The 27,448-nt window shown below is 35.2% G+C and overlaps 2 protein-coding genes, 3 long non-coding RNA genes and 1 pseudogene across 6 annotated transcripts; 2 read left to right on the forward strand and 4 right to left on the reverse strand.

The window, feature by feature from the left end:
* Positions 1-221: 221 nt before the first annotated feature.
* LOC125224119 (receptor-like protein 39) lies at positions 222-3,826 on the reverse strand. The gene is made up of 2 exons (XM_048127470.2): positions 621-3,826; positions 222-547 (listed from the first exon to the last, which is right to left on the reverse strand). The coding sequence occupies exons 1-2, from the start codon at positions 3,752-3,754 to the stop codon at positions 496-498; spliced, it is 3,186 nt and encodes a 1,061-aa protein (XP_047983427.2). The 5' UTR covers positions 3,755-3,826; the 3' UTR covers positions 222-495.
* Positions 3,827-8,439: 4,613 nt separating this feature from the next.
* On the forward strand, positions 8,440-8,892 carry LOC148933179 (uncharacterized). Its single transcript, XM_089059377.1, has one exon. It carries the CDS (start codon positions 8,440-8,442, stop codon positions 8,890-8,892), a length of 453 nt encoding a protein of 150 aa, XP_088915503.1.
* Positions 8,893-14,673: 5,781 nt separating this feature from the next.
* LOC125218480 (uncharacterized) lies at positions 14,674-16,172 on the forward strand. Its single transcript, XR_016135565.1, has 3 exons — positions 14,674-14,812; positions 14,898-15,923; positions 16,118-16,172. It is a non-coding gene; the product is annotated as an uncharacterized LOC125218480 (long non-coding RNA).
* On the reverse strand, positions 15,841-17,997 carry LOC148933180 (protein NLP6-like; annotated as a pseudogene). Its single transcript, XR_016135564.1, has 4 exons — positions 17,479-17,997; positions 17,340-17,405; positions 16,361-17,264; positions 15,841-16,274 (listed from the first exon to the last, which is right to left on the reverse strand). The product of XR_016135564.1 is annotated as a protein NLP6-like (transcript).
* Positions 17,998-18,732: 735 nt separating this feature from the next.
* Positions 18,733-19,552, reverse strand: LOC125221376 (uncharacterized). The gene is made up of 3 exons (XR_016135566.1): positions 19,265-19,552; positions 19,028-19,087; positions 18,733-18,944 (listed from the first exon to the last, which is right to left on the reverse strand). It is a non-coding gene; the product is annotated as an uncharacterized LOC125221376 (long non-coding RNA).
* A 6,069-nt stretch (positions 19,553-25,621) lies between these two features.
* LOC148933181 (uncharacterized) lies at positions 25,622-26,363 on the reverse strand. The gene is made up of 2 exons (XR_016136713.1): positions 26,159-26,363; positions 25,622-25,822 (listed from the first exon to the last, which is right to left on the reverse strand). It is a non-coding gene; the product is annotated as an uncharacterized LOC148933181 (long non-coding RNA).
* Between the last annotated feature and the right edge of the window lie 1,085 nt (positions 26,364-27,448).

Below are 27,448 nucleotides of genomic sequence, written 5' to 3' on the forward strand. Positions count from 1 at the left end.
AAGTCTTGGTTCTATTGCAAAAGGTTTAGTTATCCTACATAAAAATGAATTTTTTTACGAGATTTGTATTCTTCTATATAGTCATCAAAGTTCAGGGAGTTTTAGAGGAGCATATTTTGGAGGCCTATGGTTTATATATTAACTTGCTAGTACTTTATTAGCGATATTTATGGGTTAGGCTTTTAAGTTGTGGCAATGACAGCTAAATAAAGCTCATATAATAACGAGAACACATATGCTTGATACGAGTAAAGTAGTGAACATGTCCAATTTTTTGTATACACACCAGTCAAATGGGCCGAACACCTGTCAAATACGGGTCGGAAAGATCCGTGCGCACCCACCCACAAACGAAAACAAGATTGACCCAAATAATAATGATAATGCATGGCAATGTTTAAGGAGCAAAGAAGTAGAAAAAGTTAAAGCTATAAATGCACACTGAGTAAATGAGAGACTACTTGGATCTCTGCCTCTTTCTTAGCATCTGATTTTTCAACGTCCTCGTCTCTGTCCTCGTCCTCGTCCTCGTCCTCGTTTTCCAGCACTGCAACGCAAAATTGGAAACGTAATGTAAATGAGAACTTGTAACAATTTATCATGAAAAAACTGCACAATACCTTGATTTAGTGAATCCGAGAGTGGGAAAGATGAGTGATAGGAGCTGATCGAGTTGCTTGCTGTAGTATTCCCTCCATTTCTTGCACAATGCAACTGGAACAAATACTAATACCAATCCAACTCCATATCCCAAGCCGATAAATATGAATTGCCAGTTGAAATCTATGTTTTTCCATCTCGGTGTTGGCAATGCTTTAATAGATGAACAGCTTTTGTTCAAAGGAAATCCGCACAGCCCAAAATTTCCTTCGAAGCTTTCCGCTGAAAAGGTTTGAAGTTGGCTACCTGTTGGGATCATTCCATACAAGTTATTGTGAGAAAAGTTCAAGAACGAGAGAAAGTTCAGTCTCGAAAGCTCTTGTGGTATTTTCCCTGTCAGCTGATTGTCTGAAAGGTCCAGTGATCCAAGCTGTTTCAGATTTCCAATGGAACTTGGAATTGCACCTGAGAATGAATTGTGTGATAAGTTGAGAACATAAAGTGAGCGGAGATCACCAACTGTATGGGGTATGTCTCCGCTGAAATTATTGCTGGAGAAGTCGATAGATGTAAAGATTGTCAATATCTTAACCAGCTCAAGCTCTAGGCCTTTCATAGTAACTGTTACTGCATCCATGTAGTACAAGTTAATCAGAAAATCAAAGCGTATGTGGCCTCCCCTCAACTCTGTGCCATTCTCTAGCATCATTCCTTTCCAACTTTTTATATACTTCGGATTTATTGCACCACTGAAGTTATTGGAAGCTATATCAATGATTTGAAGATTTGGCCAGCTCCCGTTGACCTCAGAACAACTGATGTTCCCATAAAATTTGTTGTTGCGCAGAACAAGAACGCGCAAGCCAGAAGAATGTTTCAGGTTGCATGGGAATGTATCTTCAATATTGTTGCTTCCAACATTCAAGACTTCTAAAGATGTGCAATTAGCCATGGACAGTGGGAATTTTCCTCCTAGGTTATTTTGACTGAGGTCTAATGTTTTTAAACCACAGGTGGAAGAAAACATATCTGGTATCTCACCACTGATTTTATTTCTCCTCAGATTCAGCACTCCAAGAGTAGAACTCTTTACTAGGCAATTTGGTATACTACCACTCAAGTTGTTGTCAGACAAATCAAGAACTTGAAGGTAATTTGCATTGCAAAGATATTCAGGAATTGTCCCACTAATGTTATTGTTTGCTAGAGAGAAGAACAATGTGAACAAAGAAAAGTCACTTATGTCAACTGCAATGGCTTGCTGAAACTTATTGGTCGAATAGTCTACATAGGTAGCTGATACTGGCGGCAATGGGAACTCACCTCTAAGTTTGTTTGAGTGTAAGTCTAGCACTGCAAGAAAAGGAGGGAATTCGAAAGGCTTTTGGAGATCTTCCAGGAAATTACTAGAAAGATTCAAATGAATTAGAGATCCATTTCCAAGGCTCCAAATCCAACTAGGTACTTCTCCCGTGATACTATTCTTTGAGAGATCCAGAAATATCAGTTTGGATTGGTTTCTGAGATCAGGGAAGTTGTACAAGTTGCAGGAAGCTAGATTTAACCGGCTTAGCTGGGGATACTGGGATGGACTTGAATTGATGCTGCTTATATCAACAGACAAGTTGTTGTATCCAAGCTCCAGTCTTTTGAGGTTTGGAAACCTTTGAAACTTTTCCAGCTTTAAGGTGCCACTGAAGAGGTTTGAAGAAAGTGATAGTTCACTCAACCCCTCAAGAAGTTTGAATAAGGACTCTGGAATGGGCCCTTTGAGCTGGTTCCAACTTAAATCTACTGTACCCAGATTGGAGGGATTTGGAATGGGAAATTCCTCAATCTGGCCATTAAATGTGTTGTTGGAAAGAAGAAGCCCCTGAAGTGAAGGGAGACCAAACAGAGAAGAAGGAATGCTCCCATTCAATGAATTGGAACCAAAGTTTAAGTATTCAAGACTTGAGAGACCTTCAAAATGATTGGAAGAAAGTGAACCGGTTAGAGAATTGCGACTGAGGTCTAGGTGTGTCAATTTACTGGACATCCTAAAAGGGGGTATTGAGCCAATGAAAGAGTTGAAGGAGAAATCTATGAAGACTAGCTCTGTTAGATTAGAGATGGTGGTCGGAATCAATCCGGTAAAGTTGCAACTAAAAAGGTCTATCTTTGACAACATTCTTAGATTGCCAATGGAGTCTGGCAACCCACCTGACATATTAGTGTGGCTAAGCACCATAGTCCTTAAAGAACTATTCGCTGGAAGCTTGGGAATAGTGCCACCGAGATTCTCGTTGCTGGACAAATCAAGAATCTGTAAAGTGGGTACCTGAAAGATGGCGTCTGGAAAGACATCTTGCAGAAAGCAATATCCCAGAGTCAAGGTTGTCAAATTTGAAAATTTTGCAATGAACTCCGGTACCGTTGTTGATAGATTGTTATCATCAAGGCGTAGAACTGACAGAGAATGAAGCCCTGCAAGGGAAGCATCAAGAGGGCCTGATAGACCACACCTGCGCAAGCTCAGCGTCGTTAAGTTGGGTAGAGAAGAAGATAATGTTTGGCACCAGTCACTTTTCTGAGCAGATATGTTGACATTGTCAAGATAAAGTTCTCTCAGCCTTGGAAGCTTCTGAACAAGCCCCTGCAGATTTGGATTCTCAAGTACTAGAGCTCCTCCAAATAAGGTGGACAGATCAAGAGTAAGCAGACTTGTCAACTCTGAAAGTTCAATTGGGACCTGTCCGCCAAAGCCTGCATTTGACAAATTCAGGTTTGACAAATTGGTCAGATTTTGAAGCCCCTTTGGAATCTGCGCACGCTTGAACAAGTTGAAAGCCAGATTTAGGCTTTCAAGAGATTGAAGACTGAAAAGAGCAGTCGAGTTTTCGATCCCTCCAGCAATCGTCTCGTTCTCCAAGTTCAAGCTGGTCACACGCCCTGCGCTATCACAACCTACTCCTTTCCATCTGCAGCAGTCATCACTTTGGTTCCATGTCACCAACTTGGTGGAATAAGTGGAATTATACTCAAGGGTGCTCCTCAGATGCAGCAACGTCGATCTTTGATCGTCGTTGCATTGGCCGGAAACAAGAAGTGGAACTAAGATTTGGAACAGGGATAAGAAAAGAAGGCATGGAAGAAAGTGTGGAGTTTTCATCATTGGTTTGAGTTGGAAGAAGCTCCCATAAACATGTCTAGTGATGGAGTTGTATGGATATTACTCTCAGCTTGGGTACTCTACATAAGTATTGTACTATTGTCAATTGTGGACCATAGACAGTTATATTGACTTGGAAATATCAATAAGTGGAAGACTTAATAAGTGGGGTATGTAATGGGGAGGTTTCTTAGTCCTTTCACTATTTTAAAGTCCCAATAAATTATAACCATTTTATACACATTTTTAATTTATTTTCCTCAAAATTCAAATTTTCATCTATAAATATCCTCACTTCAACAAAAAAAAATTCCCATAAGAGCATCCACAATAGATGCCCGATCTCACGCCCTATCGCCCGAGATCGGGCTCGGGCATGATCAGGCTTCCATTGCAGGTCTCGGGCGTGCCCGAGGACGACCGAGTGTTCGGTCGCGACCGATCTCTCTCCCGATCCATCGGGTGTGAGATCGGTCGCCCATTGCAGGGGCGCGCCCGATCACGCGTTGCCCGATCAACGCGTTTTTGATTTTTTTTTTCTTTTTCAATTCTCTAAATATACCTTAATTTCACTCATTTTTCACACAACTCCCACACATCTCTCTCAAATATCTCTCCATTGCAATGTCACTTTTACTCACTTTTCCAAAATGTTCCCTGAAGAAGATATTGGGAACCAGATTCTCGCCAGGATATTGGGACCAGATATTGAGAACGCGCAATGTTTGCTTTCGGGAACCAGATTCTCGCCGGGATTCGTGCAATACAAGAGCAAGAGCAAGCCGAATAGCAGGCCTAAGAGTAGGTCCCGAGGCCATCCGCCGACGGACATACGTCCGTCGAGAGCATGTCCTAGCTCATCAACGTCTGTTCGAGGACTACTTCGCTGAACATCCCCGGTGGGGCACGCTGGTTTTTCACCGACGGTTTAGGATGCGGTGAGAGCTGTTTCTCGAGATTGTTCACGCGTTGGAGGCGCGCGACGAGTACTTCCAGCGGCGGGAAGATACGGCCCACAGAAAGGGTCCATCCCCGCTGACGAAGTGCACGGTTGCGCTTCGTCAGTTGGCATACTGCACTACGGCGGACATGTTCGACGAGTATCTTCACGTCGGGGATACAACTGGCCGGGAGTGTCTGGTAAATTTTTGTGCGGCCGTTATTGACGCCTTCGGCGCCACATATTTGCGCAAGTCGAATGCCCAAGACTGCCAGGACCTGCTGCGGATGCACGATACGGTGCACGGCTTTCCTGAAATGTTAGAGAGTATTGATTGTATGCACTGGGAGTGGAAGAATTATCCTGCAACGTGGAGAGGCCAATTCACCAGTGGGTATAAGGGTACCCACCCGACGATGATCCTTGAAGCAATCGTTGACCACAGTCTTTGGATTTGGCATGCTCACTTTGGCGTGGCGGGGTCCAACAACGACATCAATGTGATGAACTCGTCCAGTCTATTCACCGAGCAATGCAATGGCAACGGTCCGGTTATCAGCTTCACTGCCAACGGGCAAAAAAATCTGAAGGGCTAGAAACGTGCAGTGTGGTTTTGTGATATATGTCACTCGATCTAACAGGTCCAGAGGATTCGACTAGACTTCAGAGGCTAGAAGATCATGAAACTATCAGAAAGGGGTCGTTGGATGCACTCTATGTTGGGGTTTGTATACTAAAAGATGCTTCGAGCGTACATGCCTTTGTACAGTCAGCTTGTGCATGTATACGAGAAACGCCATGTCCATTTGTTTACCTAATTATGAGAATAAATAATATAATATAATGGTTCATTATTGAAATATGATAAACAAGTCTAAGGCTTTTTACTAAGAAGGTCAAGTAGGGAAATTCGATGAATCTCCTCATGAGTTTTCCAGTAGGGGACTTGCCATATCTAGTAAGAAGAAAAACACATTTACAACCTAGATAGGCTTTGGCTACCTATTGGTACGGTTGCGGTGTTTGTGATAATTCTCTCTTACCTAAGAAGAGATTAGTAACACCGGTGTGGTAAAGCACTGAAAGGATTTAATCCGAAATGTATTCTTTATTGCTATCTACTGAAAGAATATATTTCAGAAAGTTTAGTATTTTCTAGTCTATGATATTAATATCAATATTGTTTATTCAATCAAACGCCACTTTGACTTATCAATATGTGAGAGTTTGTACGTAACTCAAGTTCATGATATCTTGGGTGGTAGTAATTGAATAACATGAAGGTATTGGAATATTATTTCATAGAATTCGCGTGCTCAGTGTGGTATGATTAAATCCCTAAGGGGTGATCCCCAAGAGGTGTTTAAAAAAGAATTTATTATTCAGAAAACTGCGCAGTTGGAATTTATTCCACGAATAATAAATAAAGTTTCAAACTAGAAAAACTCTTTGGAGAATTAATTTAATTCTAGTCACATAGCAGACAAAAGAATTAAATTGACGGATCAAGATAATCTTAAACGCGGGAAATATTATAAAATAAAATGGACCCAAGTTATTTGTAATTTGGTGATTTAAGTGGGAGTGCAATATTATTCTTTAGTGGAACAAAATAATATTCCATTGATAATATATTAAATCATGGGTCATTTGATTTAATTAGTAATTTATCTAATGGGTGAGCCCAACACTTAAGTCATTCCATGGATCCCCATCCTAGCCCAACAAGTCCATGCTTACAAATAGTGTAGAGATGGGAAACCCTAGCAAGCACCACACACATCACAAACCCTAACCCTAGCCGCCATAACCGGCGCTCTCTCTCTCCCTTCTTGCCTCGGTTTGTGTGCCTTTGCACGAGGGAGATTAGGGTTTTGGTTTTTGTTCTTGTTCTATCCTAATTCATAGGATTAGATCAAGACAATTTCGTGTTGGTGTTGGTTTTCCCTAGATCTCATATCACTTTTATTTGGTTCTTCGAGATCCGCCCACACGGATGAAAGGGCAAGGGAATAGGTTGAAAGATTCACGATCGATAAACCAAGGATCTCCGGGTGGTGCAGCTAGCAACTTCGATCCTATGATGGATCAAGAAAAGGTAACAATCGAATCTACATCGAATATGCATGATTATGTGTTTATTTGATGTTATATCTATAGATCTATGTTTATTGCATGAAATTGGAGTCGAATGCATAATCACCTAAATAGATCCGTCTAGGACCTGTTTGTTTTTCGTGTCTTCCGCTGCGGTAGTCCCAACACTCTATTCCTTCAAAAACCTCAACCCACTATACTACAACTTAGCACAGGGAAGTAAAGGATCGATCCCACGAGGACGAAGGTGTCACGAAACTGCATTTGAGGATGCTTTGGGAAAAGGGGGCTGGCTGCTGCCACGCAATTTTGTGGCTTGAGAACTTAAAACTACTGGGTCTGAGAGATAAGAAAAACTTTACTCTACCTACTGGGTCTAAGAAGTGAGAACGTACGGAACTTGCATGACTTAGAGAAACTGAGATATTTTAAAATTCTAAAACAGCTGGAGTAAACTTAACTAGACGGACTTTCCTAATTTGGACAGACAAGCATAAAGCGAAAAGTAAAGACAAATTTCCTTAAACTACCAGGGTCTGGAAAAGCATGCAGAAAAGTAAAAAGACAAAGCAGATCGTACTGACAGGGTCTAGGGGACAATGCAGAAAAGTAAAGTACATGCTGAAAAGCGCTGACATAAAGCATATCTGGTTCTAACTACCAACAACTTCATCTTCTTCGGGAATCAAACGAGAATAGCAGATAAAACAGAGTATTAAACACCATGAAAACAGAGCAAACTTTAGATCTAAACTTAAATGAGAAATTAAAGCCTAAACTAACAGATCTACGCTACTGGACCTAAAGGATGCAGAAACAGAAAGTGAACAGCCATAATCATGCACAACGTAAACAGCAAACTCCAAATACGCGAAACTCCAACTCAAATACACCACGATTCAACAATTCCAGACATCTTCATACACAAATCCACAACCTCCAACAACAAAGCAACAGATCTCAGCTCCAAACATCCAACAATCAACAATAACGAAAGCTAAAAGCAAGAAATATACATCAACTCAGCGATATGCAACAGAAACCAACATAAACTTTCATAATAAAGAGAATTAGGTTCGAATCCAGTGGATCAAAGTCAGAAACTAGAGTTGCGAAATTTAAAACCAACAAGTACTAAACTAGAGTTCCATACACAAGGCGGTGTTACACAGCAGCAAAATAACAATGATGAGAACCACGGTGGCCAGAATCCTCCATTTCCAAGTGCGCAGCAGACGAAATGAGAAATTTGAAGTATGGAACTAAAGCATGGAATGAAAGCTAGAGCTAAGAAAGTGTAGAAGTGGTTGTCGTGTTCTTCAAGGTTGAGCTCCTTATATATGTGAGGCTCTGATCCCTAGGGTATCCCTCTGGTGATTTTACGCTCTTGCCCTTGAGTAAGACTCTTTAAAATAATCTGCTCTAGCTCCATTCTGCTCCTGTCGCCAACTTTTGATTCTCCCAGGTCCGAACGACGACTTCTAATTTTTGCTTCAATTTCATCTCTTTTGCATCTGCCAGGTCAGGTAATAGCAACTCCTAGGCCCAGCAGATTTACTACACACTTGAACTCATAAACGCACATTAGCGCCCCAAATGTACAGAATTTCAACCCTAAACCAATGCATGAAACGAGCCTTATCAGCATCATATGTGGTACTACTTAGCCGACGACATTTATTCGAGATGGCCAGTTTTATTGAAGACGATCTCCTGCCCAACGGGTGCGAGGAGAGAGTTTTTTGCAGCAAAGCAGGAGGCTGCACGGAAGGACGTGGAGCGAGGATTCAGTGTGCTTCAAGCGCGTTGGGGAATAGTGAAAGGCCCGGCTCGTTCCTGGTACAGGCATCATATCGCCAATGTCATGTACGCGTGCATCATCTTGCACAACATGATTATTCATGATGAAGGTCGTGCAGCTAGCCAGTGGTCCGACGATGAAGCCGCTCCGAGCGCAGGTCATGCAGCCCCGCCGGTCGTTCGAGGTTTACCCTATGGACTCAGCGAGAGATTACAAGCCCAGGAGAGCATGCGCAACCAACAAGCTCATCTTGATCTCATGAACGACATGATTGAACAAGTTTGGATACGTAGTGGTCGTTGAAATTGTACCTCTTTATTGTAACTTTTTTTAAAAAAAATTAAGTAATGTATGTTTTTTGCTAGTTCTTTAATTTAGAAGTCTAATTTTGCTATTTATAATTAGTAAATGATAAGGCTAATTTCATGCATCGGTTATATGATGAAAAATCACCATTTACTGGGTGTAACACATTGTTTAAGCCAGGTGTGTGAAGGAATTCGTCAGGTCTAGGAAGAACTGAAGGCAGTGGACCAGCGAAGGAAGGAGGCGAAAAGTGAGCAGAATCAAGGAAGAAAATGGCTAGACGAAGGAAGTCCGAAGCTGAGGGCAAAGAGGACTATTCACACAAAAGAGCCTCTGCTGGACCCACTTCCATGCCTATATAAGGATGAGCATACAACACACATGATATACACGATTTAGCTCACACACACACACGCACACTTGGGAAATGGGAATTCTGGGGTGGTATAGAGGTCCTATCTTCGGGAAATTCTGTGCAACACCGTCCTCAAGGAGGGCGAAGATACAATCGTTTACGTTTCAACACTTGTGTTTTGATTTCTGTCGAACTTCGTCGTTTCGAAGTCGATTTGCTCGTTTTGCTACTTATCGTTTATCTATGAATTTTATTTTATGTCATGATGGTGTTGATTCTGTGTTGGTTTACGTTGATTCTATGTTTTGAGGAGTTTTGTTTCAGAGATTGATTGTTATTCTCTGTGTTGGATGTTTTGTGTACTTGATCTGGGAAATATGTTGTTGATCTGTGGTTGTTGTTGTTGATCTGTGAAGAATCGGCGAATCTGTAGTTATGGAGATGATTTTTATCGGAGTTTGTCTCGGATGCTTGGATCCAAAGTGGATTTAGCATCCGAAGTGTGGATCTGAACAGGGAACTGAAATTGTGCATGGATTTTGAATTTCTGCTTTCGTTTTTGCGTTACTTCATCCAGGAGATAGAGATCTGAGTTTTTTGTTGGGTTTCTCGGCGTTTTTCTGACGTCCGATTTGTTGGTCGCCGTTGAGTTGTTAGTGTTGTTCTGTTTTCATCATGTTTTCTATGCTTAGAGTTGGTTATTTTGCAGCTTTTTGGTCGTACGCTTCTATTTTCGGGAAAATGGTCCCCACTGCATGCATCGAGTCTGTCTAGCTAGATTAGGTAGTGATATTACTAGATCTAGGAAGTTTGTTTGAGATAGTGATGATATAATGCCAATTTATGTTACGTGGTTGTTTTCCTGTTCTTAGATCTAGATATAGTTAAATTTCTTTTCCTTTGTCTAGTATAATTTCCTCAACCCAAATTTGCGTGGCAGCAGCCATACCACCCAAAAAGCCCTTTAAATGCAAGATTTCGCATCTGTCCTTGTGGGATCGATCCCTACTTCCCTATACTAATTTTAGTATACACGGGTTGAGGGTTTTGAAGTGATATTCTGTGTGTCCAACGACCGAGATCTTTCAGCGTTCCGTGAATTCCTAGACCTTGTGATCTAGTGGATTCTCTGGAACCAGGAAGCTTGATATGCCTTATTATGCACGCAGTTTAAAATATCAGCAATTTTCAGTAAACATAAAAAAAATTAAAATTAAAATTGAAATGAGAAATGGATAATAGATAGGGCATGCACTAGGTCTCCACCATTGCAGAAAGATAGGGCATGCTGACCTGGCAACCACTAGGGCTCTCACTAGGGCATCCATTGTGAATGCTCTAACACTACACAATTCTCATCTATTCTTTCATCAATTCTCATCTATTCTCTCATCTTTTTTTCTCATATTCTCTCATCTAAATTTCCACCACACTACACAATATCCGGCTCCTTCGGTTGGAACCACAAATAGTTCGGCTACGAGCCATTCTCTAGTCCGAAAACACAATTTTTGGCCCCTCCTCAAACCCAAGGTTCTCAAGTTCCGGGTGGCTACCGGCCTTACCCCGGTGGACGCCCAAGATGCCCCTGATGGGCGATACGGGTGGGCACTCAAACCCGGATCGGGAGGCAGCGGCAACTCTACTCCTACTCCTCCTACTCGTGGTACCCGCACCCCGTACACTCCGGATGAGATGATGAAGATGTTCAAAGCCTACTTGGCAGTCTCCGAGATCCGGAAGTTGGCACGAACCAAACCGGGGAAAGGTATTGATGGCGCATCACTCGTCTTAACAATGAAACCCGGACGAGGGGAACCATCTATCGCAATGATATGGATGTCAATCGGGCCGGCTCATCGGGTTTCGGGCCAACCCTACTCGGGTTGCGGGTCAATCGGGTGCGGGCTTGCTAGTTGTGATTTCTTTCGGGTTGTAAAAGTTCGGCCCTAACCCTAAAAGCTCGGATTTCGGGCTAGCCCGACGGGTTAATGGGGTTGCTATCGATAAGGTTAAGGCTCGAACAATCCAATAAATCATAATGAAAATTAGTTATATTTATAAAATATAAAATATTTAATTATGATAAATTTGATATATATGCTTAAACTCAATCATAAAATACTAATATTTGTGATATTTCGTGAAATTTTAATGCATGTGAAAAATTTAAATATTCTTTTAGTGAGATTAATTTATTTAACAATTATTATATTAATAAAAATTCAATATATAATTTATATTTTATCATAAAATTGAAAGTCATCTTTTTTTGGTTATCTAAGTCATAAAATTAGTCAACGAAGTGTCGAATTAGGAGTAAAAAATTGAAAAATATAAATTTTACTGGGTTATCGGGCCAGCCCATCGGGTTTTCGAGTCTGGCCCTAACGGGTTGCGGTTTAATCGGGTGCGGGCTTATCGGGTTTTATTTTTGTCGGCTAGAAATTTCCGACCCTAACCCTATAAATTTAGCGGCCTATTCGGGCCAACCCACGGATTGCGGGCTACATTGACATCCCTAGCAATGATAGTATGGTGTGCAATTGCATCTTCAGAGCCAACGAGACAATCGGTAAGTTCCAGGGGTATTACCAACAAGAAGAGCGAGCGGCGGGAAGCGGTAAGAGCGAGCTCGACATAATCAGTACCGCCTTGGCGACCCTACTAAAGCTTGGAGTTGAAACCAGGGTAATTTTTAGTCTTACACGGGGATAGAGGACTAGTCTTATATGGGGTAATTTTTTTGTCTTTAATTATGTAATTTTTATTTTCTAGGATTTTAATTATGTATTTTTATTTTTTAGGATTTTAATTATGTAATTTTTATTTTTTAGGATTTAATTATGTAATTTTTATATTTTAACATATTTTTATATAGTAGAAATGTTTTTAGTAATTGAAGTATTTAAATTTAATAATAGAATGGTGGGACCCTTGAGCTTGTCCTTACGGAAGAGCACGGATGTGAGTGTTTTGCTCTTACCTAAGGATAAGGAGTAAAAGTGGGTCCGGGCCCACTTTCGTGCTCTTAAATAAGAGCACGGATGGGGATGCTCTTATGATCATAGTAATGGGAAAAGAAACCTACAACTTCCTCTGTTTGAAATTGCAATCAACCCGTGATATTTATTATTTCTTCCTTCCACCATTTAAAGACCTCTTTTTGAATCCCACTAGTTTTAGAAATTGTTTGACTTTATTAAGAAAATTAAAGGTAGAAAGTGAGTGGAATGTGAGATTCATTTAGGCCATGTTTGGTTGCCTGTCTGGAAAAGTAATCCGATTCCTTAAATTTTAAATTCATGTGTTTATTTCGGTTTTTAATCAAATTGGGAAAGTAATTACAATCCGAGAACAAGGAAAGTTAGTACAACTTTCCAGGATTCTGAATCATAACTTTTCTTAGTTATTCTTTTTCCAGTTTTAGGATTCTTACATATTTAAGCAATATAGTGTAGTTTTATTATTATTATTATTATTATTATTATTATTATTATTATTATTATTATTATTAATTACAATGTTTTAAAAATAATTTAAAATTATAAATCATACTTAAGTTCACTATAATAAATAACTATAGTTAAAATGATCATAATTATAACTATATTTTATAATAATTCATAATAGTAATTAATAATCAATAAATAAAATATAATTATATAATATAAATTGTATAATAAATAATAATTATTATATTTTATAAATTAATAATTAATCAATAAAGCCATATTGCAATTTTAATTTATAAAATTTGATTCAATTATAATATCCGTAAATATTATAATTATAATATAATAATTATTATATTTATTATTATAATAAATGAGTATAATACTGCATGTAACTATAATTACAATTATTATTTAAACTATCCATCCTAATAATAAGTATAATAATATAATAATTATTATTTATAATTAATAATTTATTAAAAAAATTTACAATATTATTCTTTTTTATAATTAAAAAAGTAATAAGTATATTTTTAGTTTGGTGTTTAGATTAAATATAAATTTAAAATCTTAATATTTTCCAAACACAGGAAAGTAAAGTTACTAGGAATCATATTCCCGTGATTCATTTTCCCAGGAATCATTTTCCTTGCCAACTTTACTTTCCCGCCAACCAAACATGGTTTTAAAGTATTACGTAATTTTATATTGGATTGTGAGTGTAAAAGATTGGTGGAATGTGGGGTTCTTATACTAAAGATAGAATAAAATAAATGACTCTAAAAATCGTGGATAATTTAAAATGACAAAATAATTGTTAAAATGATAGAAAGGGTGAGTAGGTAACGTGAGGTTTTCTTACTGCTTCACAAACGTTCAAATGGTATGTTAAGCAAGGAATTCTACCCCTTCCATTTCATAAATCAAAAGAATAAAAAAATAGGAATAATAGTTTTAATGGTTTTCCAATTTCTTTATCTATAGTGGTTTGAGAAGGGTTCTAACTTAATAATTTATACATTTGATTAACTCTTCAAAAATTTAAGGGAATGTTACATTTATATCCATTGTTCTTATTATTTTCATATTCGTTTCGTTATTTTTCCATTTTATAACTTCTTATTGTTTTCATATTCGTTTCGTTATTTTTCCATTTTATGTGTTATAAGTAGAGGAAAACTTTAATTTTATTAAATTAAGCAAAAAACGTTTACTAGTACTCCCTCCGTCCGCGATTAAGAGTCCCGGTCACTTTTGCGCACCTATTTTATAAAAATGATAAAAAATAGTTAAAGTGGAGAAATGGTAAAGTAAAAATGAGAATAATGTTGAGAAGACTCTTGTCAACATTATTCTCTCTCTTACTTTACCATTTCTCCACTTTACCCCCGTTCGGCTAGCGGCAAACTATAACAGATTCAAGGTGGCTCGTATGTGGAAGCCCGGATTTTTTTTATTATGTTATTTTTATGATTTTTAGTTAATGTACTTTTTTTATTTAAATAAAATTAATGAATTTTCCCGTATATGTCTCGTAAATTTAATTCCGTATTTTAATCGTAATTTTAATTCCATAAATGTAGTATATTTTGAATTATTTTTATTGCGGCTGGCCTATGGCTAGCCTATGGCTGGCCTAAATCTGATGTGGCATGTAGATTTTTTAGTGTTGCTGACGTGGCATGGAAGAGAATGACTGGCCTATTGCTGGCCTAAGCACCATTGCGGATGCTCTTAATAAAAAATCGTACCATTGCATGATTTCTAATTTTCTCGTGTGTTAGTTCCTTTTCTTTCCTTGAATTTTTAGAATAAAACAATTTTACTTTTATTGATTGAACAAATAACAGCTTAATAACAACACTATAAATGCATTTTAAAATTAGTAAATCCCAACAGCGTTATGAAAAGAATTATATCATGGGCTGCCATTTACAAAACCATAAAGCCCAAACCAGTGCAAGGCCCTTTTAAATCCAGACAAGGCTGCTATATATACAACTCAAACCCTAGGGTTTATTTCCACTGCCACATCCAATTTCCACCTTGCGTTCGAAGAGGCGATTTCTCAACTAGAGTTTCTCCTTCAACCATGAGAGCTAAGGTAAATATTTAGCTTCAAATTGTCCATTCAATATAAATAATATTCTTATCATAGAATTTGCCTCTGGTTTAATTATGTTTAACAGTGGAAGAAGAAGCGCATGAGGAGGTTGAAAAGGAAGCGCCGAAAGATGAGGCAGAGATCTAAGTAGCCTATCGAATTCGCAGCGCGTCGTTTCTAGGGTTTCAATTTCGTTTACGTTAATTGCTTCTCGAATTTTCTTATGTTTTAGTCTTATGACGATTTTGAACTACATGTTTTTGGATCTACTATTTAATCCATTTGTGATTTTCGTTAAAATCAGTGTTATTTTTGTTTATAATCTGTTTATATGTAATATGGTACTATATCTTTCATGCAAATGGCATTTGTGATAAATTTTATGAGATCTGGATCAAATTTTAGTTGACAAAGCAATGTTAACTGTACCCATTAATCCGTTCTTGCAATACATTGCTATACCCATTATTCCTTTCCTTATTATGGTATACATTGCTATATACCCATTCATCCTTTCTTTGCTGTAACTATTGATCTATTTTTGACTTTCATATGTGACGAGTGGCTATTTTCTCAATTAGTAAAGCTAAATGGTAGTATTCGGTTAATCCTAAATTTATACTATCTTGTCTTAAATTTATTCTATTTCGTGTTTAATGAAAGCTTAACCATTACTGTTTGAAAATAGTTTGAGATCCGTTTAAAAACCTTTGGCAATGTTCATTTAGTATTCCATATCTAAGAGAAAAACTGAGACACCAAAACGATCTCTTGTCCCTAATGTTGTTCAAGATAAAAAAGTTTTATGTTCAACCCTAGTAATGATTTAGAATTTGCAACTCATATGCTGGCTCTAATTCAGAGTAATCAAGTACGATAAAGTAGCTTTTACCCATAAAGTACAAATCACAATTCTGTTTCTAGGTCATTAATAGATGAGAATTAGTAATTATTTTGCTCTATGCAGCAGTATAAATTAGGTTTTACACCAAAATCAAAGATAAGCAGTAAAATACAAACTTTGCTTGTCATCGAACCAACAGTTCGATGATTTTATTGCCTGTCGCTGATTGAGTCTTTGGACAAAGCTGCAAATCAACATCTCTGCTTAGTAAGATCTCATCACTATCTTCACCCTCATATTTCAGCTTGAATGTTCCCATTTCCAGATTTAGCCTTGTTGCCACTTCTTCACTAAGCTTTGCTAATCCTAATAATGATAGAGACAATTCAAATTTTATTTTATCTTCTCTACTTCACCTTTACAATCACCTTGTCTGCACTTGCTGTGTTTATTTGTGTCAGATTCTCTAATGGATGAAGGTTGATGGCAATATCTCTTGCTCTGAATCTGCAACACTTCCTTCTGCAAAAAGAGGTGGATTTTTCTTGTGTTGTTTTCTATTTGGCCATCTTCGAATGTTGTTTCGCCTGCATGCACGCTTTACTGTTGATCTTCCAACTGTAAGAACAAGTAAATTCTCGCTAATGTCAGTACATAATAAAACATTTAGTTTCATACAAGATTGAATAATAGTTTATACTCACTACCGAGCTCTTCTGCAACATCATTTAACTTCATTCCGAAATATGATGTGAGAACCTCAATACTAAGATCGGGGGAGTTTTTTCTCTTCTCTCTCTCTCTTGTATCTGAACCTGAAGCAGCAACGATGCATTCTTCTTTGTGTTGTTCTATAGAATATTGAAGGTATTTATTTTGTTGTTCTTCTTCATTGCATTCTACTACATGTTGTTCTTCTTCAATATGATGGTACTCCTTTTGTCGTTGTTCTTCAGTGTGATGGTACTTCTCTTGATTGTACTGCACACTTTTAAATATGACTGGATACACACATGCAGACTCTAATTCAGAGGAATCAAGTGTGTTTGCATCTGAAAATTCAATAACTTCAACCACCAATTCTTCTCCTAGTTGATTCCCACATGCCATCTTAAATGATCCGAATTTATGTTTTATCATTGGCAATAGAAGGCTCAAAAAGGACCCAACATACTTATACGTTGCAGGACCTTGGTAGAGAAAGAACTCCACAACATACAAAAGGTAGCCCGTGTGTGAACTTTGCAAGCAAATTGCAAAACAAACATCACGTTGAGCACTCATGTCATAGTGTGACAAGGGCTGGTCGACTATACTTAATCCACTTAAATTTGGACAAAAGCATGATTTGTTTTCGGATGCCAACACCATTCCAACGATCCCTTTGCTAGCATGGACATGATTCCAGTGAACTGAATCAGTAGGCATACACTTTAAGTAAGATTTAGTAGATAATGTCAACTCCATGCAGAACCTATTACTATTGCTAGCGCTAGCACATTCTTTATTAGGGACCCAAACATTTGCCATATGGAGTTGGGGAAGGTCCATGATTCCGTGAAGGGCACAGCGGAGTTCTTCCAAAGCTTTTCTCCTGCTATTGACAATCTGATCAAATAGAACATATTAGTATAAAGACTATTTGTGATAGAGTTATAAATGTGAAATCTTGTGAAAGCATACATTGATAGGTTCATTTGATAAGAATCTTGGGCAGAAGTCTATGTGAGTCGAGCTCAGTTTTGCTACCTACATGGAAGTTGACATTGTTTTCACAAAATATTTTTTATAGCGATAAGTCAAAAGTGGGAAGAGGTAGTACCTCTAGTTGTTTTCCAATACTTTGAAGGTCAGAATAATAAAATCCTAGGAACTCTAGCACACCAACGAGCTTCTGATTTGCTATGTCTTCTTCATCATCAAAAACAGGTAAAACCATGTATCCACGATTACAACAAAGCATTGCAGAGTTTCTTACTGGAAATTCTTCTCTCGTATAGTAGAAGAGGTCAGGGCTGATTTCAGGGAGTTCGAATCTAAAGACACGTCCAGGGGGTCCGAGTTCATCTTGATTGGCTTGGTTGTCCACAAAATAGTACTCCCTCCGTCCCGGCTAAGATGACACATTGCTTAGCCGGCACGAGATTTTAGGAGTTATTGGTTAAAGTGTTTAATTGGAGAGAGAGAAGGTGGGTGTAAGTATTAAAGTAGAGAGATAAAGGAAGATGAATATTTTAATAGGAGTGAGAAAAAGTGGTTGAGTGTATTAATTGGAGAGAGAAAGTTACCAAAAAAGGAAATGTGTCATCTTAGTTGGGACAAACTAAAAAGGAAAACGTGTCATCTTAAGCGGGACGGAGGGAGTAATTTTTTGTACATTGTTTCCTAAAAGCAGCTATACCCTTTGCAAGACAACCAACAGCATAAGGCTGATCTGAAGTTTCTAGATAGCACCTATTCTTCACCATTTTGGGCGCCCAGAATTGGACTATCCATTTATTGTGTTGCCAAGAATTCATTGCTATTTTCTTCATTAAACCTTCCATCTTCTTGATCAATGAAGTGTTACTTTTAACATGGTTTTCACATACGCTTTGTCTAGCTGGCAAGCGAAAAACCCATCCTTTATTCCTACCCGCAGAGAAAACTTTTAGGCAGCACAAGTCTACCATCTTCAAGTATGTTGTCATGTTCAAGTCCAAAAAGTTTTGCTTGTAAGACTTCATCAAACTGAAACTATTAGTTGACTCACAGTCTATTGCATCACACCTTAGATAATCCTCTAGAAGTTGTTTCCCAGATAAAAATATTACACTTTTGAGATTGATCTCCAGCATCCTTAAGAGCAAGTGTACAGAATGATCATTTTGTATATAATTTGGCCGAAGAAAAAATTGGATGACGTACAAGTGATTGCTATTGCTTTGATGAGAAAGTGTAATGCAATGGGACATTTTTGCTCTCTGGGCATAGTGGGCTAACGGATTCTCAGATATAGTGAGACCACATAAATTTGAATGGCAACTGTGAAGATCTATGTGAAGCTTGTGAAATTTACAAGATTGAAGATAGTCATGCATTTTATCATCAATTTCATCAATATCACCCAACGAGTTAAATGTCTTACTTTGAGAATCTATGAAAGCTATCATCTCCATGCAGCATAAGTTGGTGGAGATGTTAACACACTGCTTGTTACAAGGGATCCAAACTTTGTGCTAGATATAGTCGGGGGACTATCGCCACAGCCAATTCAAGTACCTCTATTATTCCACTTTCAGGTTGTTGCTGTTCATATTGAGGAGACGAAATAAGAAACTGCAGTAATTGAAATGGTTCGTTTTAAACATGATTAGGAATGCTAAGTTTACCATTTCTTTTGTTGGGCAGCTAATAGCAATGTAATTGTGATTGGAACTCAACCCTGCAATCTGATATAGTGATATATGGCAACATTAAGATTGAGCTATAAAATAATTTGATCTACATGATTAGTCTCGTAATTAATTAATCGGGCATAAGAATAACCTGTAGTGCTTGATCCAGCAGAGATAGTAAACGATCACTGTTATTTGAAGAAAAGTAGCTTTGAAAGAGCTCCAACATACCGTTGTATTGATAGGTATGTGAATCAAATAGAGGCAGTGCCGTGTAAGCTTTGAGACCGCAGCGAGCAGCTTCATCCCGCATCAGAAATTCATAGGTGGAGTATAGTCTCAGATCAGGTGTGGATTCGGGTAGCTTGTTCCGGTACACCGTCCCACGCTTCCAAGCTGCTCGTCATCAGTGACGTCGACGACGTACTCATGATCTCTACATAGCTTCCTGTACCAACATAACCCCTTTTTGAGACTGCTAACAAAAAAAGGGTGGTGTGAGGAAGAGAGGTAGTGATGGCTCCCCTCCACTTTCACCACTCTCCAAAATTGTATCAGAGTATTCGAATACATCCAATCGGTTGTCGATGCAAGGTGTTTGAGCAGAGCTATGATTTTGTATTGGTCTAATAATTCTTCATACAAAACCCATCCGCTTTCTAATTCCATATGTGCCAAAGCTTCTTCACCCAAATCCTGCTTGAAATCAGTTATTGAAGAATACAAGTGAAAGCATCCCTCTCTTCCTCTTAGGAATGACAGCATTCGTTCATGTTCCTCATTCTCTTGATCCATCACACACTCAATAATGTGTTTTGCTGCGTTAACTTCTATAACCAAAGAAAGCTGACTTTGGGGATTATTACTCTATGCAACATCAATAATGCAGTCTATAATACTCCCTCCGTTCCTTCATAATTGAGTCATTTTTCCATTTCGGGAAGTTCCCTCATAGTTGAGTTATTTCCATTTATAGTAACTTTTTCCTCTTTCTTACTTTATTCTCTCTACCTTTTTTCTCTTTCTTACTTTTTTATCTATTTATTTAACACACTCAACATTCATTTCTTAAACTCCGTGCTGAAAAGTTCCGCCTCAACTACGATGAAACGGAGGGAGTATTAGGTATTTCAACTTGTTGTCTACATTTCTTAAAATCCGTGCTGAAAAGTTTCGCCTCAACTACAATGAAACGGAGGGAGTATTAGGTATTTCAACTTGTTGTCTACATTACATACCATTATCGCATCATTTTGTATTAGATTTAATCATATAAGAACAGTACTCCCTCCGTCCCATAAAAGTTGAGACAAAATTTTTGGGCACGGAGATTAAGAATTTATATTAAATAAATAGGAGAGATGAAAAAAGTAGGAAAGATAAGAGAGAGTAAAGTAAATGATGGAATAAAGTAAGGGTGATTAGATGTTTTGTCTTTTGTTAAAAAAGGAAATGACTCAACTTTATTGGGACGGACTAAAAAAGAATACGACTCAACTTTTATGGGACACAGGGAGTACATAGTTCCTCGACTACTTTTTAAAAGCCCCATGCCAACCTATCACACGCTAATGACAACTTGTATGTCCAATAAAATAATACTCCGTATACTTTTATAAACGTCTGACAGCTACTCCCTCCTATAGTCCTATGAACCTATCCATTTAAAGTCTTTTTTTTTCATCGAATAAAGTAATACTGGAATTTAATACTACTTCTACTACCAAAGTTGCTATCATTAACTCTCCTCTCATTATATCCTTTTTTTTATTGTTTTCCATCACATAAATTGTAATTTCAATAACAAAATGAAAGATAGTTTTGGTATAAATTCTTTTTGTTAATAGTATGTAGGCAAAAGTCTACAAAGACTTGTAGTGAGCCATGTCCCATGATTGTGGCTCCTATATCCGGCCTTTCAATATATACCCTCTAGGTTCGTGAAACAATGTCTTATTTTGCTATTTTTAGATATTCGACAAATTAAAATCCCATTTGTTATTTTCCATTTTTTAGATTAGGGGATTCACCGTTACGTAACTCATTACACTCACATTTTATTATAAAATCAATATATAAAAATGGGGTACACAAATGACTAATTCATTTCTCCATTTTTCTTCATAAAGTCAAACAATTTTTTAAAATTCTTAACGAGTCAAAATGAGACTATAAATGACGGACTGAGAGAGTAATTATTTTTACTACTCCGAGTTATTTTAACTTTTTAAAGGATAATGGGTAAAATTATTACTAGTAAGATGGATTAGAATTTTATATGTATTCAAAATCCTTAATAATTTCTATAATTAGAATTAACTTATTTGATTGCATCCCGTAAAAAATGACAAAAAAGTAGTTTGGTAAAATGGAAAGAAATAAAAGTGAGAATTGTAATAATGCAAGTAAAAAAAAATTCTAAGTTCTCGTCAAAACCCAAAAAAATGCCTTGAATAACATGTTCATTAATGAACATGTTCACAATTCAAATAACATGTTCCACTATTGTTCAATATTTGGAACGACAAACCGTGTTCAATATTGAACAACATGCAGTTTGTCGTTTAATTGTTTTCTAGTTTTTGAATTTAATTTCAGTTATTTGTTGGTTTCGTTTTCCTGACCATATGTTCCATCATTCTCGGCGATTCGACGTCACACTAAATTGGTAATTCATTTTTTTCAACTGATAGGTGCAGGTGCAGGAACAAAATCGCAAAAATAAACTCTAATTTATGATTAATCGGTTATTTTGGGAAACTAGTATTACCACCCGTACTATGCACGGCCATACGATTTTCATTCATTCAATACAAATTTGAAATAATTAAAAGGAATTAAGAAAGTAATATCATTATATACCCTTAAAAAAAAAGGAAATGTATTACAAATATGATTAATAGTTTTACTGTACAAATAATTATATCTATAAATATTCATTATGACAATTTAATTACACACAATAAATTTGATTACAAATCAATAAATTAAAAACATACCTTAAAAGTTTAAATTATAGTAAGTATATTATAAAATATGAGGGATAAAGAGAGGGTAAAATAAGAAAGAGAATAAAATATTTTGCCAAAAAATTAAATGACTCAACTACTTGGCACAGTCCGAAAGGAATACGTAGAACTTAACTATATTCGAATGATTGGAGTACTAATTTAATTGGTTAGTGTATTAAGATTTTAGCATTTACAAATATTTTTATTTAAAATTAATTATATATTGAGCATTTTGTATTAGTATAATTTTTGTTATGATCATGTTTTTATAAATCTTCTTAATATATCAGTAAATATTATTGTTTTTAGTTTTTTTTTACTTTGAATATTATAAAACTTGAAATCAAATTCAAAATTTCAAATTTTTTTGAATATTGTAATACCAAATTTCTAAAAAAATTAAACTTCATTCTTAATGTGTGATATAATATGTAGTAATTTTTTAATTACTATACTTTTGTTAACATTTTTATATCTATTTAATTTATTTAATTTTGTTTGTTATTCTACACAAAGAGTTAGATTAGACAAATATGTCATAATCTTATTGTAGATACTTCTTATCTCCTTGTTTTCATGTGGAGTAATTTAATGGAGGTCAAACATTGTAGATCTTGTTGATCTACATGCCTACATACGCTGTACCTCTTCAATAGGTTGTTAGTTGCTACTCCCTTCATCTCATAATAGATAGATGTCACATTTTATATTTTAGTTTGTCCTAAACAAATATCACATTAAAAATAAAAATAAAACTATATCTCACATTAATATATCAATGAGAATTCTCAATTGTTCAAATAAATTGAAAAAGAAATTTAATTATCAACTATATAATATCAATTGAAATATCCAAGTGATAAGTTGAACTAAACCACAATTAAAATTCTTATTTGTGATTTGTAAACTTCAACCGAAAATCATTGGAATTGAAGATCAATTGGGATTATCATTTGTGAAATTAATCAGTAGTCAATTCAAATCCTTAATTATTCAAATGAAACAATAATCAATTTAAATTAATAGTATAAATTTAAATCATGAGACTAATTAGTGACTGACTAATTTTTATTAAATGATAATTAATATATATGTGTGCACTAGTGTCCTTCCACCGTTACAATCATAACATTGTCCCAACTTTGTTCTACAACATGACACGTATAATACAAAATAACAACACTATAATGCAAATAAATAGTGTACAATGCAAATTATAAAGTTTATAATGCGCAATCCGTGGAAATTGGCTTACAATTTATATTATAGATAGTATATCTCTTTACTGATATTTCATTTTGCATTATAAACCGTCTATATCTATAATGTAAAAATAAATCTTATAATACAAAATACACAGTATACAATGCAATCTATGGAAAATTCACCAACAATGCCTTCTAATGTTTTTGCATAACAACGTTATTATTTTGCATTATATGTGTCGCGTGGCAACATGAGATTGGAAGGATGTTACTATTTTAACTTGGGTTGTTTTTGAAGTACTGAATGAATGAATTATTATTATTATTATTATTATTATTATTATATAATTATTTCAATATTTATCTAATAATACATATAGTTATTATGATACCATATTTAATATAGTTAGAAATCATATTAAACTAGATGACTATATTATAAAATAATAACAATGATTACTATACCAATAATAATAACAACGAATCAATCGGCACCTTTAATTGTTCAATTTGGTCCAAAATTAATTGAAACAATCAATTATTCAAATAAATCTATTTATACTAACTATTGAGATATGATGCAGGAAATACGCTACATACCTTGTGTAAGAATCTTATATGAATATCTTCATCGTTTAATGCACATTTAGTATTATTTGTTTTATTTTATATATTTAATTTAATTTTAATATATTAAAAATATTATTCATATTTTCATTTCTACAAAATTCATAAAATCAAAACCTCTTTTATTTTTTATTCATTGACGGTTTAATGCTTAATTTTTTAACTTTCATTAATGACACTGCATTAAAAATTATACGAATTATGATTGTTATATAATTATATAATTAATGATGAGTGTCATTAGCTTATATTGTTAAGTTGTTTTATTAAATATATGATCCACCGTATTCAAAATTGTTCGTTAAATTCTACTATGATATATTAAGACAGAAATTTAACAATATAATCGTTCAATCGAAATTAATTTAATCGGGGAGATCGAATATAAGTGGAAATCAATCGATTAATAGTATGCATGTGTTAATGTATTTTATAATGTACAGTATAGATTAATAATTTAATTGTGTTAAAATATGAAATAGAATATAATGTACTATATATACCAATATACTTATCACATTATAAGAACAAAAAAGAGCGTATTATGTTAATGAAATAATAGTATTACTATTATTTTATACTTATATTTCTCTTTTGACTGATTTTAATAAATAGAATACTTTTTTTAAAAGTTTATTTTACTTGATACTATATAGTGATGAAATATTCACTTTATTTAATTGAGATAGGTTAGATAAACTAAAATTTATAAGAAATGAGAAAAGGAATAGAAAGGTGGGAAGCCATTCTTTTTTATTCACCGGCGAAGTAGGATGAATAAATGCATTAAAGTTATTCAACAGTGATTAGTGATTGGGTAAGTAAATGCATAAAGAACATTAGTACTCTTTAAAATATTCCAAAGGACAATTAAGTAAAACCACCAAAGCACTCAAAATTGAACTTAGTATATTTAATATTTTAGAAATTATAATTACTATTATACCCTTGTGTGGCCAGCCATAATGCGGCCACGTAGCATTTCCCTTTTTCAAATATGTCATCTATTATGGGATGAAGAGAGTATTTTTTTATTGATCTTCAATAGATTGTATTGTTATATTAACCCTTGGTCAATAGATTTTACTCTTGTATTGTTACATTAACCCTTGGTCTATAGATTTTACTCTTTTAAAATCTTCCGATTTACACTTTGCACATTTCTTTACAAATTGGTTTACATATCTTATATTATACGTAATTTATTTTTGGAAAATATTACACTATCACACTGAATAAATCTTGGGAATATAATACGCAACTTTACTTTCTCATGTTTATAAACATATCAAGATCGTAAATTTTATATTTTAATTTAAACACTAAACTATATACTTTCATTATAGATGAAAGATACATTATCATGCATCGTTATAAGAACAATTATATTATTTTGATAACTTTAATATTTTATTAATATTAAATTATAATTTATTTATTTAAAATAATCTACTAACTAATTAAGAAAATGTACATAATATAACAAAATATTACTTAAATTATAAGTATTCAACAACCTTATGTATCATGCGGTTAGAATCCTTCATCCATATAATCAAATTGTTTTTTATTAGTTTAATTATATAAGTATTGAAGCAGCAGTATCCGATTAGAGTCTTCATCCATATAATTAAATTGTTATTAGTTAGTCTAGTTATAACTAATGTCTCCAACATATATTTGAACATGAATTTGTAAATCACTAAATCCTAATATCAAAAATCCTACGGGCCTTATGCAAAAGATAAATGCATAATCTTTTGGTCATTCTTTATACTTAAACCAACATTTTACAGTTACACCCAATGTTAGGCCCAACATTATTATATAAGTCATTAATAACCCATCCAGGGTTCTACAGCTAATTCTTCATAGCAGCGCCTCTTCTTTGTTCTACACGTGATCGTCAACCGTTCCAACTCCCCTCCAATATCCAACTCCTGCAACTTTAATTGATCCAAGGTTATCCGATTATCCTTCATCGTAATATTAGACTCTTATCTTCATGTAGTTTTCGCTGTTGAAAATTTATTTTTGCTTCCTCATTATCCGTCAAATCTACATATATATATATATATGGAGAAGGTAAAGGTATGACATAATTGAATTCATTTTTCCTTTGAATTTTTCATTTTTTTTTCGACTTCCTCATCCTTTGCTTTCTTGCCATTTTTATGAGTGGGGATTCACTCAATTTTTTTTTTTGAAAAAATTAAATTTCAATTTTTTTTATCCACAAATATATTTCAGAAAGTAAAAAAAAAAAAGTAAGTATTGCTTACTGTTCTTCTCTTCTTTCTGTATTCTTCTACTCTTCCATTCTTTTAATCCACCCATTCTCTTTTTGCCAACTTGAAAAATCAGACCTGCATGGATGATCTATTGGTGTTTGTTTCACTTCATTGCTTCTCACATGTTCTCCTTTTCTCTACTTATTTCAGATCACTGCAAAAAGTAAAAAACATGTTGTAAAATATAATATCTAAACGAAAAACAACTTTGAAAGATAAAAATTGAAGCAAAATAACATGCTAAAGAACATACCATGTATATTACTTTTCGATTTGAGATAAAAGTTTTACGGTATAGTAGTAGGCTATGTTTTAAAAACCGGACCGGACCGGCCGGTTCGACCGGTCCAACCACAAATCGGCAGGCAATCCGGTCTGGTTAAGCCATAAAAACCGCCATCAAGTTCACCCACTTTGAACCAGTGAAACCGGCCGGCCGAACCGGTCGGACCAGTAACCGGGAACTGGTTTTCTTCAATTTCAAAATATCTTTTCAAAATTTGATCTTGCATAGAGTCGAACCCATGACCTCGCCTCCCAATATCAGCACCTCCTCCACTCCACCACAAGGCCTTGATGAAATATAATGAACATTGATTATATACATACATTAAATTTTATACACCCAATTACCCATGCTAATGAAATAATTCATCTTAATTATATATTCTATAAATAATTTGTAATTATAGTATAGGGTCTTATTCTAATGCTTATAGTACCCTAATCCAAAATCAAGACTAAATCTCCACCCTTGGATTTTAAAATGAGTGGATGAGATTAAAGCTCACAAATCTCAATAAATAGTAGACAAAATATCAACAAAAGGGTAATATCGTCATTATGTTATCATATGACAATTTTCGTGAGTGTTTTTTTAATATCAACATTGTGTATTACAAATATCAACGATATGACATTAGAATATGAATACAAGGACAAGAAAATATCAACACATTTTTATTGAGATTGGACATGCATAATATTGACATTTTGCCTACAATATATTGAGATTTTTTGTTACATTTGTTGATAAAAGCTGCTTATCAACATGTACGAAAATTGAAATATAATTTATCAAATTTCATCACCCGAATATCGTCGGAACATATGCAATTGAGATCTCGCTGGAATCCTTATTAAATTATCTTTAATTTGATATATTTTTTGCGAAAAAATAATTTAAATTGAGTACGTAAATTTAAAGATTTGAGATGATTTTGAGGATAGAGAAAGTAGTTAGTTATAATTACTACATATAGGATTTGACATTAATACCTT

Source organism: Salvia hispanica, chromosome 1 (assembly GCF_029641045.1).
Source record: "Salvia hispanica isolate PSC_SH4W2 chromosome 1, Shi_PSC_v1, whole genome shotgun sequence".
In the NCBI taxonomy this organism is placed as follows: Eukaryota; Viridiplantae; Streptophyta; class Magnoliopsida; order Lamiales; family Lamiaceae; genus Salvia; species Salvia hispanica.